The sequence below is a fragment of the Lathyrus oleraceus genome, chromosome 5, assembly GCF_024323335.1.
Source record: "Lathyrus oleraceus cultivar Zhongwan6 chromosome 5, CAAS_Psat_ZW6_1.0, whole genome shotgun sequence".
NCBI classification, from domain to species: Eukaryota; Viridiplantae; Streptophyta; class Magnoliopsida; order Fabales; family Fabaceae; genus Lathyrus; species Lathyrus oleraceus.
In genome coordinates, this window is record NC_066583.1 from 194,094,142 (window position 1) to 194,109,981 (window position 15,840).

Here is a 15,840-nt window from a genome sequence, read left to right on the forward strand (position 1 = left end):
TGAACCGATATTGTTATCAGGTTGATCTCGAACCTATTCAGCTTTTCCACCAGGTTGAACTTAGAAACTAAGAGATATTTTAATTAGGATAAGCTAGAACTGATAGAGCTTTTAACTAGCCTAAGCTCAAGAAACATTGTGGAGATTTTTCATTGGCTGACCTTCACGAACCAAAAAATAGCTTTTTCTCTAAGGCGAAGCTCACGAACCAAACAAAGACTTCCTAAGACAATCTCCCAATACAAACAAAAGCTTTTAACCAGTTGATCTCATAACCAAAATATATATTTCCTATGAAAAAATTATTTACACAAGAGAAATATTCACTTTTGGTAAATTTACATATTTGCCCTCACCTAGGGCAAATATCTCCACTTAGACTCAAGAGCACTCTCAAAGCACTATGGCAAAAATATGTAAGAAAACATGAGTGATTTAGAAAGGTGATGATAGAAATGAAAAGTGAGTTTTTTCTCATTTTTTGGATGTGAAAAATTGATAGAGAAGCTCTTTATTTATAGGCCAAGGTGTGGTATAAATTTGGAAACAATCCATGAGTGAATTAACTCACCTAATTGATTATGCTAATTAGTTAAACACCCTAAGTAATCTATTAATAAGACTACAAATGGAAGGTTTTGATATATACATGTTACCAATCATTAAAATATCATCCCATTCGATTTTAGACTCAATTAAGCAACGCCTAATCAATTAGGCTAATGATCTAATTAATTATTTAGTTGAAAAAGATCTTCCAATCAGTTAGGCACTCTCATGATTAACATTGTAGGCCTAATTTTTTTTTTGGTGATTTAAATTAAATATGAGAGGCTTCTCAAATTTTTTTAGTGTGTGTGATTTAGCCATTGTATTTCCAAAAATATCCTTGTGTCTTTACAAGACACTAGTCTCTCAGACGAATACGAGTAGACAAGTTTTCACACTTTCTCTCTTTTACAACTCTAAAGCTTCAATTTTGGCATCATTGTCTTTGAGTTTATTATCACACATGAGCGTTGAATCTTATTAATGAGGCTTAATATGTCTTCATGTTGATTACCATCATCTTAGAGTTGAGAAGTCAAACCATCGGTGATCCTTGAAATAGAAACCTTCAATTGAATGTCTTTTGACTATAGTGTTGGCTTTAAAGAGAAGACTTAATATTCAAGAACATGTTAAAGAGGATATCTTTATACATTTTTACTGGAAATTTGGATATTATTTTAATGAGGCTTGAGATAAGTCTTCATAATAAACTCCATCATCAAGTAAACTACTTGATCATATATCTTTGATGACTTCTCTGGATTTTGCTTGACATAAAGTGTTGTCTTCATAAATAGGCACAAAAGCAAAACAATGATACCCATACTTCATCTTGATTAAGAACCATCACTTTATTATCATACCAACCACCATCACTTGATAAAGAACTTATCAAACATAACCACTTGATAAAATAAATCAAGCACCATCACTTGAACAATCATATCCTTGACAACAAGACTGGTGAACAACAAATTGACAAACACCATCATTTGAAAAAACACATGAAGTACCATCACTTGAAAAATCACATCCTTAAACAACAAGACTGATGAAGAATCCTTTTAAGATCGTTGTCAACATCAAAATCAAGTCAACATGTTATTGCTGTCTTCATACTTGCAAGCACATATATCCATATTTAGATCCTTATACATGAATCCTTGCCGTCCTTTGAGGTTAAACATATTTGATCCTTATACATAAATCCTTGTCACCATGTAAGGCAATTAAACATGTTGGATCCCCTTCGCCCTTAAGACAATATTATCATCTCCTACAAAGAATCAGTGTTCTCCACAAGAGCACCAAGGCAAAACTTGGCTGAGGGATATTCCCAAACAATTCATATAGATACGACAATAATAATGAAGCAAGTCAAATATAAAAGAAAGCCCTTAAGGGCAGTGGTCAATATTAGATAAAGAGCATATGTGGGCTAACCAAATAAAATTGCCAGAGGCCTGATTACATATTAAAAAACCAAAAAGAAATAAGAAAAATCCTCTGACTCATTGACCTTATTTGGAAACCTGATTTTCATTTGGGGCATCTTCTTGGTAATTCGTCCCTCGATTAGTGTCCTTCGTCACCTTACAACCCTTAGGCTCAACTTAGGTGTCCTTAAATGAAAATGCGACTAGCTGAACCGGAGAAGGATCATCAATATCGTCCACCAGTTTTCTGTCAAGGACGAATTTGAACATGTATAGTGGGAAAAAATCCATCTCATGATAAAACAAGTCTGTTTTCTCCTTTGGCCACTCAAAATAAACGTTAGAGGTCTTTACCATATCATCTTTGAGCACATACACTTCCTCCTCCAGCTTCGCCTGAGAGATGCGATCTTGATCAAGAGATATATACAACCTTTTCTTTGTGGCAAGAAAGTATTTGGCCATGGTCTCCGCATCCCGGAGCTGGTCCTTCAAGGTCTCATTATCCTCCTGCATGACCTTTATTACCACCTGCCCTTTGGCTAGGCCGCCTTGGTAGCCCGTGAGCTTTGTCCTCAGTTTAAGCATGCTTTTATTGTTATCAAACTCCATTTTAAAAACCTACTAGATTATTCTCCTTGAGATCATACACCTTGATGGATGGCTTATTATAGACAGTCGTCTCAACACATGGGAAGTCCTTAGGAAAGGGAAGGAGAGAACCAGTAAACTTGATGGCGTTGAAGTAAAGTTCGTTCCACATAGAGAACTGAGTTGGCTAGTCCCTTCTCGAGGACGATGTATGCTCCCCTCTGCAGAACTGGTATGAACTGCCTTACCCTTGGGGCCAAGGATGAGTCAACTCCCTGCCTCTGAGTTTCGTGGGTTTGAGACTCAGGGGGCGCATCACGTTCAAATTGTCACTTAACACTTTTGATGTGCAAGTCGTCTAAGTGACTATGAGGATTATCTAGTCCTGAGCGTTCAACCTTCCTCTTAGCCAAACACTCATTCCTCTCGTCTAGGGAAATTTTGGACATCTTTTCTACTATTAAAAAAATGATTAAAGATGAGTATATGAGCACATGAAAAATTCAAAATAGAGTACGTTATCATCAAAACCTATTTAGATATTTTTCCATGGACTTATCGTCCCCCTATCCAAGATAATCATGGCGCGGGAATCCATGACCTCAAACTCTTCCAAAACTTAGACTAGCTCCACTTCTTTAGCAGTGATGTGGTCGAAGCTATATCACGTGACCACCACTAGATTGGTCATCCAGGCCAACGGGAAATAGGGAACCATCTTCCTAAGTAGTAACTGTTGAAGAGCCATATCACCCTCTCACCCTCACAAAATTGTCTTTTCAACCCTTGTGGTAGTTAGAGTAGGGTTTAAACAAAGCTATCTCAGGAAAGCCGCTTATTATCACCTAACCCTAGTCAACATACGCTTTAGTGTCGTAGAAGAAGAATAGCATCCCTAAGTTAGAACGAACCCATAGCCGCCGACATATGATTCTGTAGGCCTATATTAAACTCCAGCCATTAGGCGTGATCTGAGATGGGGCAACATTAAACACCTTCAAAACCTCCGTCTTAAAGGGGGGGAAAGGGAAAAGAACCTCAATGTCATGAACAGTGGAAAGGTGGAATAAAAATAGGGAGTGGGTGAACCGTCCGAAGAAGCAATATTAGACCTCTCTTCCAAGGAACATGCCTCTAGGATAACCTCTTCATCTTCATTTGAAGAAGAAAAGTTATCCTCCTATCGGAGGAACGCTATTTGGGTTCAGTGTCAGAGACAACAATTATATTCTTTCTTCTTGAAAAAACAGAAGGTAAAAAAAGAATCATTATCACTACTTCCGCTACTATGACTATCATAACTAATGGAATTATCTCAACTCCCAAACATGCATAGTTCCATTAATTTGCAATTAACCATCTCATCGGGACACCTAAAATTTCTATAACATTGGTTCCATAAGGATATACATCCATCAAAAGTTGAAGCCTATATCAGGTTTTCATTCTCGTATAAATCCATAATTATCGCCATAAATGGAAAACGGAAAGAGAAGAATATAGAACTTGTACCTGTAAAAGGGTTAGGCTTGATCGTGAGAAGATGTAAGAGCTATTGAAGAAGACATAAAAGACAAGCTTTGGCGAAAAAGTGTGCAAAAAGGTGAAAAAGTTAAGTTTGAATCTCTTTAATAGAGGAAGGACGGGTGATCTAGTTTCTTCTAGGTTTCCCATCATGAAAGACTCTGCACGTTTCTGACACGTCCATGTACAACTTGCAAGTGTCTGCCACCCATGACGTTCAAGCCTAAAAAGTGAGCCAACACAAGTATAAGGGGGTCTAAGAGTGATGTGCATTATGATCCTTTATATTAGGAGTATGTTGATGCCTCACATGAAAGTCAAACGTCCAAGAGATCATCTATTAAGGCTCCCTTAAGTCAACCATCTAGCAAGTCTTCAAGAAACCTATATTTGTCTTAATTTCCTATTTTCATGTATGAATACATTAAAGATATTACATATGTGAAGGTTAATGAAAATTGTGGTTTTTGTGCTATTGGAGATTCACATGGATAGGGTGAAAAGTCGTGGTCCTTGGTTCATACGCAGTTAGATGGTAAATTTTTTCACAACAATTGTATTCCAAAGTGTTATATGACATAATTTTATAAGTTAGAAGTTCGTTGATAATCTCTGGCTTGAGTGTTCAAGAGCGTGACAAATGGATGGTGATTCCTAATATGAATTATCATATTGCTTCTAGATACAATGTGATAATATTCATATTGTCTCGTAACCTTAACATCATATTCTTTCCACCTGTGTTATCTCCATGTAGGTCTGTGAGTAGACATAAACTTATTATAGTTGATTTTTTCAACAATAGTCATTGAGTTCGATTGAAGTTGAAGTCTAATTATTCATTGCGTCCCTCACTGACTGTTAGAGAGATAAATGTATTGAAGGTGCAAGAGCATGGCAAACAACGTATGCATGACGTATAATGCATTGGAAAAACGAAGTCATAAAGTCAACATGATTTGGATTGTACAAAAATTTTGTATGGTCGGGATTGCGCCGACACTTTTGTATGATCAGAATTACACCGACACTTTTGTATGGTCCATAATGATTTAAAATTTATATAAATATCCCTTGTTAACAAGCAATTACAAAAATGAAAAAAAAACGACCCCATTTAAATAAAAATATATGATGTATCAAATTTTCCAAATATTCGATAGCATAAAAGTGATCATCGGACTTTTTTGAAAATATTGGTATAAACCATTTGAATTCCACCATTTTAAAAAATCCAAAATAATCTATTTTACTTTTACAATTTCACTTATTTTTATTCAAATAGTATTTTGGTCAAATAATCTAAAGTGTCGGGGTGTTTGGATTAATTTAGAGGGTGTCAAATTAAATTCTCCTACTTAGACCGTTATAAATTTCATTAGTTTGATCGATCTACTAGAACCAACAATGCCAAACAACTTCCATTTCGAATCTCTTGATCTCTTTTTATTTTAATTGTTGGGACACTTGTCGCAACTATCATACATGTGTAGTCCAAATGTCAGATGTGTGTCGTACGAGTGTGAGACACATAAGAGATATGTGGACCACACACATCCCAATATGTGTAACTAATTTCATTTTCTCCAATGACAGAATAATAACCCAATTACACGAAGATGGCTATAAAACTATAAACAGAAACAGGAAGATATAGGACGCGAAATATAAGTTACAAGCATTATTCTGATACACAAAAAGGGGCCAAAGTCCAAGCACTGCCTATGCTTGAGACACACAGATTTATTCTTCTATACATCATGATGCCTCTTTATTAATAACCAAAACTAGATGCATGATTGTTAAGCCAAGAACCTTTCCAACAAGTTACCAAAGAAGAAGCTAGTTTTAGCCCATCCTTTTGTCTCTGGTTCTTTGTCATAGGTTGGTACCTTCTTAACATCTACCATCATTGTCTTGCCTATTTCTTTACGAAGAGCTTCTATAGTTTTCATGTCCACTGAGTTCCCTGATGCATCCCTCACATAGAAGACATTAAGTGCTTGCTCCCCTCTAGTTGATATACCTGCCCTACAAACTGTCAGGCCATTCTCTCTTAGAATCCTTGTTACTTCAGACAGCAATCCCACTCTATCCTTTGCACACAACTCAAGGCTCACACCCTGTGAACAGAGATTGCCCGAGAAAAGTTTAGAACAAAAAAATCAAGTTCTTCAGCATAATGCGGAAGAGTTGCTAGCAGAAATCAATTGAAGTCTGTAAGTTACCTCGCTTACTCTTCTTTGAATAGCAGCTTCGATGCATTTGATGACCCTTTCTTTCTCTCCTTCTGTATCAAGCGTGCATCCGTCCATGTGCCGAATAAAGTATTCCTGAATGTAAAGGATTCTTTAGAAACCAGACAATTTCAATATAAACAACTAGTTTTACCCTGTGTATTTGAACCGTTTAAGTGGAGACGCGAAAATGAGAGTATTAATGTGGTGTACCTGGGATGCATAAGGTTTGTCTGATGAGATTGTGGCATGGGAAACAACATATTGCATATCAGTAAGAGTGCAAACAATGTCAAACATGAGTTTTGCGCGATCTTTGCACCTGACACTAACCACTGAGTAACCTTTTTCCTCGCAACATTCTATCGCTATTTTTGGCCAGAAAGAGGGAGGACATTCACTTTCTGTCGTGGTTACTCCAGAACTTTCATAATCTCGATCAGCAAACAACATCTGGTGGAGTCGCCTATCGATATGGGTGAAACTCATGGAGAGACTAGTTCTACTAGCAACTTTATCACCATCCTCGCATCCGCGTAAGATGTTATTGAGCTGCTCCTCCACAAGAGACAATCTTTTTGGATCGTCCACGGCTTTTCTCGTACCATCATTGACATAAAGGACGCAAGCTATTCTTCGGTTATGAGTCCAAACTTCAGCTACAACCACGTTAAAATGGAGGCTGGCAAGAACAGCTGAGATCTCAGACAAGAGACCGGGGCGGTCTCTCCCGATTAGCTCAATGGCTATATGATCGCCAACGGAATGCACCCCAACCCGTTTTCCGGTCCAACTCTTCACTCCTTCTTTACTCTGGCTTTTCGGTCCTAGAGCCTATTGTATGAAAAACTGTTAACAGATAGCAATTATTCCCTAGCAAAATTGATTGAGTCTGTTACATGGTGGCTAAATAGAAACCATATCTTAATATAAGAATATATCAGAGATTTATATACCTTTTCAATGAGGTCAATGGTTTTGTCATCTGTTATCTTTTTCCCATGCTGATCCGTGACATGAAATACTGTATATCATTCGGCGAACAAGTAAGATACTACCCCTGAATCGTGCCGCGTTACGAGTCATACTCAACACGAATAGGAATTACTTGATACTTATACTTGTAACTAGGTTAATACCATATACACTATAAAGCGCGGCACCAAAAACACGTTAATAATTTGAAAATATGAATAAATTAAACGTAATCATAGCTGTTAATGTAAGTGTCAAACACGGATACAGACACACATTTTTTCAGAGGTGTCGTTGCTACATATCATACCGATATCGTAGTAGTTAATTCATTTTGGAATGAAAGTTCAATTAATCTCAAACATACCATCCATGAACCATCCCCCATCAGAAGATATGTAAGCTTTGGTAATTATAAAGTCAAGGTCTGTCAAAATTTGCACAACTTCCAGCAGAATTCCAGGTTTGTTAACACTATCAAACTGCATTTTTTTATTATCAAAAAAGACAATTAAAATGCATCAGTAGAAAATTGCATATATTAATTCTTTATCAACCATTGAAAAACGATGATCATTGAGATTATAAGTTTGAAAATTGAATATAATTTGTGAAAATCCTAAAAAATTAGAAAATTGTTAGGGTTTTGAGTAATAATAATACCTTGATTAGTGTACAGTTATGGCAACTAGAATTGTCCACTGATACCCTGCAAAGTGCAAATAAAAAAAAAATCAGAATTTTACCATCTTCAAATCCTAATCCCATATTTGATAAAATCATTTCAATTTTATCAAATTTCATTTGCTAACGTCACCACTTTAAAAACTATGTTACAACTTTTTTGACAAAAGAATATAAATAAATTTAATTAAGAATGATATAATCAGAAGCTTAAAGTAATAAATAGAGGCCAAGCGAATATGATTTGGAATTCTCTTCATTTTTCAAAAATAAAAGAAAATAGAAAGCTCTATTAGAAAGAGTACGAGAGATTTAAATGATAAGTTTTTTAAATGACAGTTTTTTCTATATCATTCTCATTTATTCCCCATAGGTTCGGTTTGGAAATATATATTTTTAGCTTTAATTTATACTTAATAAGTTCATATTTATTTGTAATAAACTTTTTATTATAAGATACTAGTTTATATTTTATTTTTCGGATGCTATTTCAAATAATATTTTAGTTTATAGTTTATAGTTCATTCCTTATTATTTTTTATTTTATTTTTTTATGATTATTATAACTAAAATTTAATAATATTTTTTATAATTTAATTTAATTTAAAATAAAATAATTATATATTAAATATATTTTTATATTATTTTAATATATTAATTAATTGAACCGTTAATTTTATTAAATCATTCAATTAAATTATCAACTATAAATCATCGATCATTAATTATAACTTATAAAATAATAGTCATTAATCATAAATTATTAACTAATTTATTTTAGTCCGAATGATATAATAACTCTGATATTTGTTAATCATAGTTTTTTTTCTCTATTTTTGTGTTTTTTTACGGGTGGTTAGTCGATTCAATTTTGTTCTTGATTTTGGTTTTTTAGTGTTTTTTCTTTTTTGTTTTTTTAGTTGTATATAGGTGAACACCCTAGTGCTCATTTTTTATTTTAACTTTTCTATTGATTATAAAAAAGAACTAACTTATCAAAATGAGTTTAAGACTCTACATATGTTTATATCCTTCCAAAATTAGTTATAAAATATTTGTAAAAAAGGTGTTAATACGATGGATAGGTAAAAAGAAAATTGTCCTATGTGTTAAACTTTTAGACAATAGTCTTTATGATAATGAAGAAAGACAGAATATAAATAACTACATCAAGTTTTGTAAGTATTTAATGATACATAAGATATATAATAAACTAATCTTTCCTTTTATCTAATTTTTGTCTCATTGCTTAAAAAGAAATTAACTTAGATTCTAATAAATAAATAAAATCAATAGTGTAAAAATATATTATATTGTCAATTAATACTGCTGTTAAACTTTTATTGATACTAATTTTCATTTTAACCACTAATACAATAGTATATATAAATAATTGTGATGCATAAAATATTTTATATTAATGGTAAGTAATTAATCTCTAAAAAATCGTTATTTTGCTTAATATATTAAAATTTATTTTAAAATATTCAATTTAATCAATTCAATATTTTTATTTTTAACTAAATTCATTACACTTTTTCAATTTTTTGAAATATATTTAATATCATCTTCACAATTTTCACTATAAATGAATATATATATATATATATATATATATATATATATATATATATATTATATATATATATATATATATATATATATATATATATAATATATATATATATATATATATATATTTTCCATTAAAGATTGAACATAAACCTATCATTTACACTCAATTAACTTAAATAGCCCATACTAATTTATTAAATAAATAATTAATGTTTTAAGAAATAAATTTGTCTATTTTCAAAATAAAAAATTACTTAATAACCGTGGCAGCCCTCGGAAAACTTCGCAGTGGCCAGCTGGGGCCATCAGATTTTGACCATGTTTGATAGTTGATATATTACATTTTAACTTTACATAAAAATAATTAATTTTTGAGTAAATTTAATAAAATTACTTTATATTTAAATTTTTATTCAATTAATTTGAATTACTCCCTCGTTTTTTTATAAATCAGTTTGGAGAATATTTTTTTACAAAAATATAAATAGTTTTATAATTTTAAAAAATTATTAATGTTATTTTTTCTATTATTGAAATATTTATTATCGCTGTTTTTTTCAATTATTTAATTTATCTTTACTATACAATTAAAAAATATAATATTATAAAATTCATTGTAATTTCTCTTTTAATATAATAATATTTTTTAAAAAAATATGTGAAAAGTCCAAAACATCCTTAAAAAAATAAAGAGAGTATCATTTAATATAATCTTTTAGATTTTTTTTATAAATGAATATATCGAATCCCATCCATTCGTATGCTGTTAAGTGGATTACTTGATGGATAATGATTGAGATGATACAAATCAGTGGACAACATTTTTTTGGTATGTAAATTAGTGGATAACATTTAACACCCATATTAAAGGAACACAACTTCAAAAATATAATCAAACAAAAGCTTCAAAAAAAGTGCTATTCACTCTGCCTTAAAAAAACAAAATTGCAATTGAAAGAAAAGATAGTAAAAATGAACCTTGGAGGGTTGATTCTGTTGCTGAAATTCTCATACTCAGGATCAAAATATGGCCAACAAACTGCACCCATTCTACACAGAAAAGCCTTTGTTATTTCTGCAAGCAAAGTTTCCACTTAGAAACACACCATATATATATATATATATGGTCATTCATCAAGAATAAAAAAAGAAAAAACAAAAGCAACATTCCAATAATTATGCATAAGTAGTCACAACAAGAATATACAATGTTTTATGCAAATCGTTGACATTCACTAAATAAGAACGAGTTAGGTGAATTTTTTTATATTAATTAAAAAATGGCGTGATACTGTTATGACGCACTAAATATTGAAATCTCTCTAATCAATGTTTTGTTCTTGTATAGTTGTATCCACTTTAACATACTTTACTCAATAAACAGAACTCTAGCTATAATATGGGAAGAAAGCGCAACTTACATGTCTTTTACTCCTTCTAATACAGAAGCTGAAGAAGATAGAAAATATCACAGAAACAGAACACTTTCCAAAACATGAAAATTCTGCACAGGAAGGAGTTGAAGAAACATAAACATGAATTAATATAAGATAAACAAACACATAGCTAGTTTGTTGCAAATTGCAATGTTCCAACCCCACTAACCGTACAAGCTTATATACATACAGCTGTCAATTTTGTTTTGTCAGATGAAAAGAAAGCTGTGTCTTGGACGCAGATTCTCTATCTGCTTTCGACGTTGGAATACCACTCAATTCAACAAGGTCTCTCTGTCTCTTGTGTCGTTTGTTTTTCTCCCTCCTCTCTCTCTCTCTCTCACCTTTGAGCAAAAGAAAAAAATTAATGTTGTTTCTCTTAGTGCTGTGGGCGTGGGGTTCATTCTAGAAAACCATTATTGAGTCAATAATAACAATAAAAAAAAGGGTGACCACTTACCACAAAACATAATACTCTTTTGTTTGTTTTAGGATTGTGATATCTCACATGTGAGTTGGGTGTTGTCGTATCTGTTGGAAGGACGTAACATACGGTAGAATCCAGACGTCTTTCAGGGTGTGCACTAAAGATTATCGCGTGTGCACTAAAGATTATCGCATATCAACTTAAATTTTGTCAAGACTAAATAGTAGTATATCATAAAATATTTGTTGCATAATCAAACATCACTTATGTTAGACAGAGTCTTCAAAAACTTGATACGACTTTGAGTAGAATCAGAACTGTCTCAAACTTAAACTTGAGACGACTTTAGATAGAATCAGAAGTCGTCTCAAACTTTTCTGAGATTCTGTAAGAAGCTAAAGTGTTTATGAGGTCATTTTGGCCATAGATTAATTAATTAAAAATATGAGATTCTGTGTATTGTAGTTCGTCTTGCACGACACTTTTGGTAAATACAGTACTATAGTACTGTGTAGAAGTTGGCTAGGTGTGACTATCATATCAAGTACACATAACCAATCACATGTTCCATTTTGGAAGACCAAAACAAAAAATTTCATTTTATGTCCATGTTTAGGAGATTGACAAGTAGTTTAGTTATAATAACCATGTGCATGATTTTGACAAAGATATGTTACAAAGTTTCTTTAGTATTATGTAATATAACTTTGATACACTATTGTACAACTAGTTAGTTAGATACAATACAATTACAACCTAAGAAGCACAAACCAATAATTGCTTTTGGCTATGAGACTTGATATAATTAATCAATTAATCTTCTTGAAATGTTGAGAAATCAGGCTCAGTTGGCTTGAACATCTTAGGCATTTTCAAACTGCTATCATCAGGGTTTATTGTAACCTTTTTAACCGCGCCTTTCTTCGTGTTTGCAGCGAATCTCGAAGCCAAAAATGTAGCCCCGAAATTCTGTCCATGATTAGCATTGGAACTCTCTCCTGCACCACTACCTTCATCACCCTCTAGCTCCATAACACTTTCATAATAAAGATTCTCTTTTTCTAACAACTCCATCGCCAATTCTCTCTTCCGGTGACGCCTCCAAGCTGCTTGTATAAACGACGCACCCCAAGCTCTCCACTGATGCGAATAGTATCTGAAAGCGTGTTGCAGTTTCTTGCTGTGCAGACGCTTAAATTGGCTTGATACGAATTTGAGATCGTCTGCTCGAAGTGCAAATGCTTCTACTTCGGTTAATGTCTTAACCGTTCTTGTGGAATCTGGAAGGTTAAGACTAGGATCGGGCGTTAAAGCCCATGTTAGCAATTCTTCGCCACAAAAGTCACCTGGTTTTAGGGTGATGGAATTGAAGAATCCTGATCTACCACCATCTGTTGTAGAACTCTCTATACTTCCTCTGATGATAAAAAGCATCTCTCGAACTGGATCGCCTTCTCTAGCTATATATGAATCTTTCGTGTTCAACGATGAAACTAGACGTTCGCATATAGCATCGAGAAGTTGATCGTCCATTTGGCCAAAAAACGGTACCTGAACACAATAACTATTAATTTGATGTATTCATTAGATATAAAAGTTAGTTATACCAGTTAGTTGTTCTCACCAGCTACAAGAGACTTACTCGGCGAACAATATCAAGACAGAGATGCCTCTGAATCTGGCGTCGAAGATCAATAGGCAAGGATTTCAAAATGGCTTCTTCGTCAACACCTCTCGTGGCAAGCCATTTGTACTGAACAAAGCGACGAACACGTTGTTGTAGTTCTACTGGAAGTTGGCGATGATTCATCCATTCTTCTGTATCTTTTTGTTTAAGTCTCCACTCTTCAAGTCTCGCAGTTGAGGATTGCAGATAATTCTTTAATTTCATGTAAAAGATCAAATCAAGAATCATTATTAGTATTTTATAGTGAAAATACTATAGTTTATTTTTCAAATTTTCTTACAATACCTGCATGTTACCAATGAGATGTGCAAACAGAATAAGGCCTGCTATGCATATGAAACTTGAAAATAACGTTTCGCCGCTGTAAGTACTAGTCTGAAGATTTTGTCCGTATGAGCTGCAAATTATCAAAATAACTTTTAAGAATAAGTTATGAAGTGATTGCTTAAAAAACTTATGAAAAACTGGCAAATTTGCACTAAGTTATGACATCAAACCTGAGATTTTTCAAACCCCACCAGAGGCAATAAAAATATTTTTGAAAGAATCTTGAGGAAGAGACATGATCAGTAAAAGCATCAGCAAACATTCCGAACTGAAAGTGGTTTCTATCATTGAGTGCATCGCAAGCAGAGAGTACACGAGTGCGTCTAAACCAAACTTGTCGCTCGCGGGTGTCAAGAGTACTACAATCAAGAAAAGAAGGATTACAAGAAGGTGAATGTGTTCTGTTCATTTCCTTCTTGCACATTATTCTCCAACACTCGTATTGTCTCTGAATCGACGTCACATACCACGTTGCTCCTAAAACCTGCACTGACAAACACAAGACATAACATAACACACAAGTTAATTATTATCAAAAAAACATTATAAGTTTGATTTCTATTTCTATTATTGGTTTTGAAACTGTTGATTAATTACATGGCTGGCGAGCATGTAGAAACCGAGATTGTACAATGCACCTGCCATAGCAGTTTTTGCTATAAGCCCACTAGTCTTCAAGATTCTGCGTTGTAAAGGAAAAATCTGAAACAGTCTTGGAATGTACTGAATTAGAACTATCAGGGACAGAGTGTGGTTTGAATGAGCTGCGGTCGAGTTTTTTGTGGCCGGAATCACAATCCAAATAACTATCTGAAATTTGAAGCGTCACATATTCAAATGTTATATTGTAATGTTATTATGATTAATGAAATGATAAAATATTTAGCAACTAACCTGAGGCAAAGGAAGGCAGGCAAGAAGATCAATGACGAAATCATGCCTGAGGTATCGACGGGTAATCATCCCGGGATCGGTGATAAGCTCTTTGCGGCCATATACATGAGAGGTAGGGGAATTAAAAGCGGTGCGAAACTTAAGAATGATATGAAAGAAGAAGAAGAGATCGGCAACGATACGCAATAACGTGACGAAAACGCCGAGGACTAAATCTGTTTGCAAGCATGCTTTGTCTCCTGTGACGGGAATATAGAAATAAAGAGGGTCTAGAAAGAGAGCAAAGAGGCAGGAGTAGAGGAAGATTACGTTCCATTTTGCAAGAAATGGTGAACGTGGATGTTGTATTTGGTACCACCATGGAACTTTTTTACGGAGAGAGAATGATTTTGGAAAACGTTGAAAATGTGATGAAGATGATATTGCGAATTGTTGTATATCTCTATTCATTTTTTTAATATTTTTTTGATTAGTTAATTAATTGGTTTTTACCATGCATGATTCTAATCACCGGAAAAGGTGCATTGGGACATCGATGTTCATGGTTGCTGCAAAGAGGGAGGAGAATGGAAAAGGTTCCAAAATATTTGGGCACTAGCTTCTGGTTCAACGTTAAGTTAGGAATGAGAGCTAATTATTATTTTCTTCAATTTAGTCCTTAAATAATATAAATAAACTAATAATCTCTGAAACATCTAAAATTTATCAATCTAATCTTTAAGCTACATTACAAAAATAATTATGTTATTTTTAACATCTTAATGCATGAACTAAATTAACTATGATGATTATTATAATAACTTATTAAAAAATGGAAAAATAACTAAAGTTTTTTATTTATAATTAAATAAATCATATTAATTATAGTTTTTTTATTAAAAAGATAATATTTATATAATTATAAAAATAATTTATTAATTATAACATAAGTGTATTGTTGAAAACAAATTTTATGAAGGCATAAAAGAAAGGACTGTTGGACCAATTTATATAGCTATAGTAATAATTATAATAACTAAACAAAGTTAGATGGAAAAATGATAAATATAAGTAAGAAAAATGGTACAAGTAAGAATCAAATTGGCATCCCTTAATGCATTAACTGCTTGCTACATCCGTGGGCTTCTTAAATATGAAGTTTTAACTTGCCATCCCCACGTTTATATTTGGAACTTTCCATAGTTTCAAAATTTAAAAATCGTTTTGGTATAAACTAAAATTCTAACAATGCATTTATAATTTTCGGTATATCGGAATTTATAAAATTTTCATGAATTTACAATATTATCGAAAATTCCAAAAGTGTCATGTTATATCAGAAATTTCAACTAAATTGAAATTTCTGATAAGTTAATTTGTTTGAAATTTTAAACACTAAGAATTTTGGACAGTTTTTGACCACTGTGATTGCACCAACTATTTTGTGTGATTCAGAATGAATCACAAGTTGTATAAGTAGGCAGGGTTCACCTGTTGTTTGAGAAAAATATCTCAA

At 32.9% G+C, this 15,840-nt stretch overlaps 2 protein-coding genes across 9 annotated transcripts; both read right to left on the minus strand.

Annotated features, from left to right (window-relative positions):
* Positions 1-5,737: 5,737 nt before the first annotated feature.
* On the minus strand, positions 5,738-11,403 carry LOC127082720 (ACT domain-containing protein ACR3). Of its 8 annotated transcripts, none has more exons than XM_051022951.1 (9): positions 11,201-11,403; positions 10,996-11,078; positions 10,553-10,624; positions 7,979-8,024; positions 7,683-7,797; positions 7,297-7,364; positions 6,554-7,174; positions 6,332-6,436; positions 5,738-6,226 (listed from the first exon to the last, which is right to left on the minus strand). In XM_051022951.1, the coding sequence occupies exons 3-9, from the start codon at positions 10,621-10,623 to the stop codon at positions 5,906-5,908; spliced, it is 1,347 nt and encodes a 448-aa protein (XP_050878908.1). In that variant the 5' UTR covers position 10,624; positions 10,996-11,078; positions 11,201-11,403; the 3' UTR covers positions 5,738-5,905. The 8 variants fall into 8 exon arrangements, with proteins under 8 accessions (XP_050878908.1, XP_050878909.1, XP_050878903.1 ...); XM_051022952.1 differs by having other exon boundaries at positions 11,185-11,403; XM_051022946.1 differs by having other exon boundaries at positions 11,180-11,403.
* A 705-nt stretch (positions 11,404-12,108) lies between these two features.
* LOC127082719 (probable cyclic nucleotide-gated ion channel 16) lies at positions 12,109-14,942 on the minus strand. Its single transcript, XM_051022943.1, has 6 exons — positions 14,346-14,942; positions 14,049-14,261; positions 13,622-13,935; positions 13,410-13,521; positions 13,080-13,316; positions 12,109-12,988 (listed from the first exon to the last, which is right to left on the minus strand). Exons 1-6 carry the CDS (start codon positions 14,793-14,795, stop codon positions 12,251-12,253), a joined length of 2,064 nt encoding a protein of 687 aa, XP_050878900.1. The 5' UTR covers positions 14,796-14,942; the 3' UTR covers positions 12,109-12,250.
* Between the last annotated feature and the right edge of the window lie 898 nt (positions 14,943-15,840).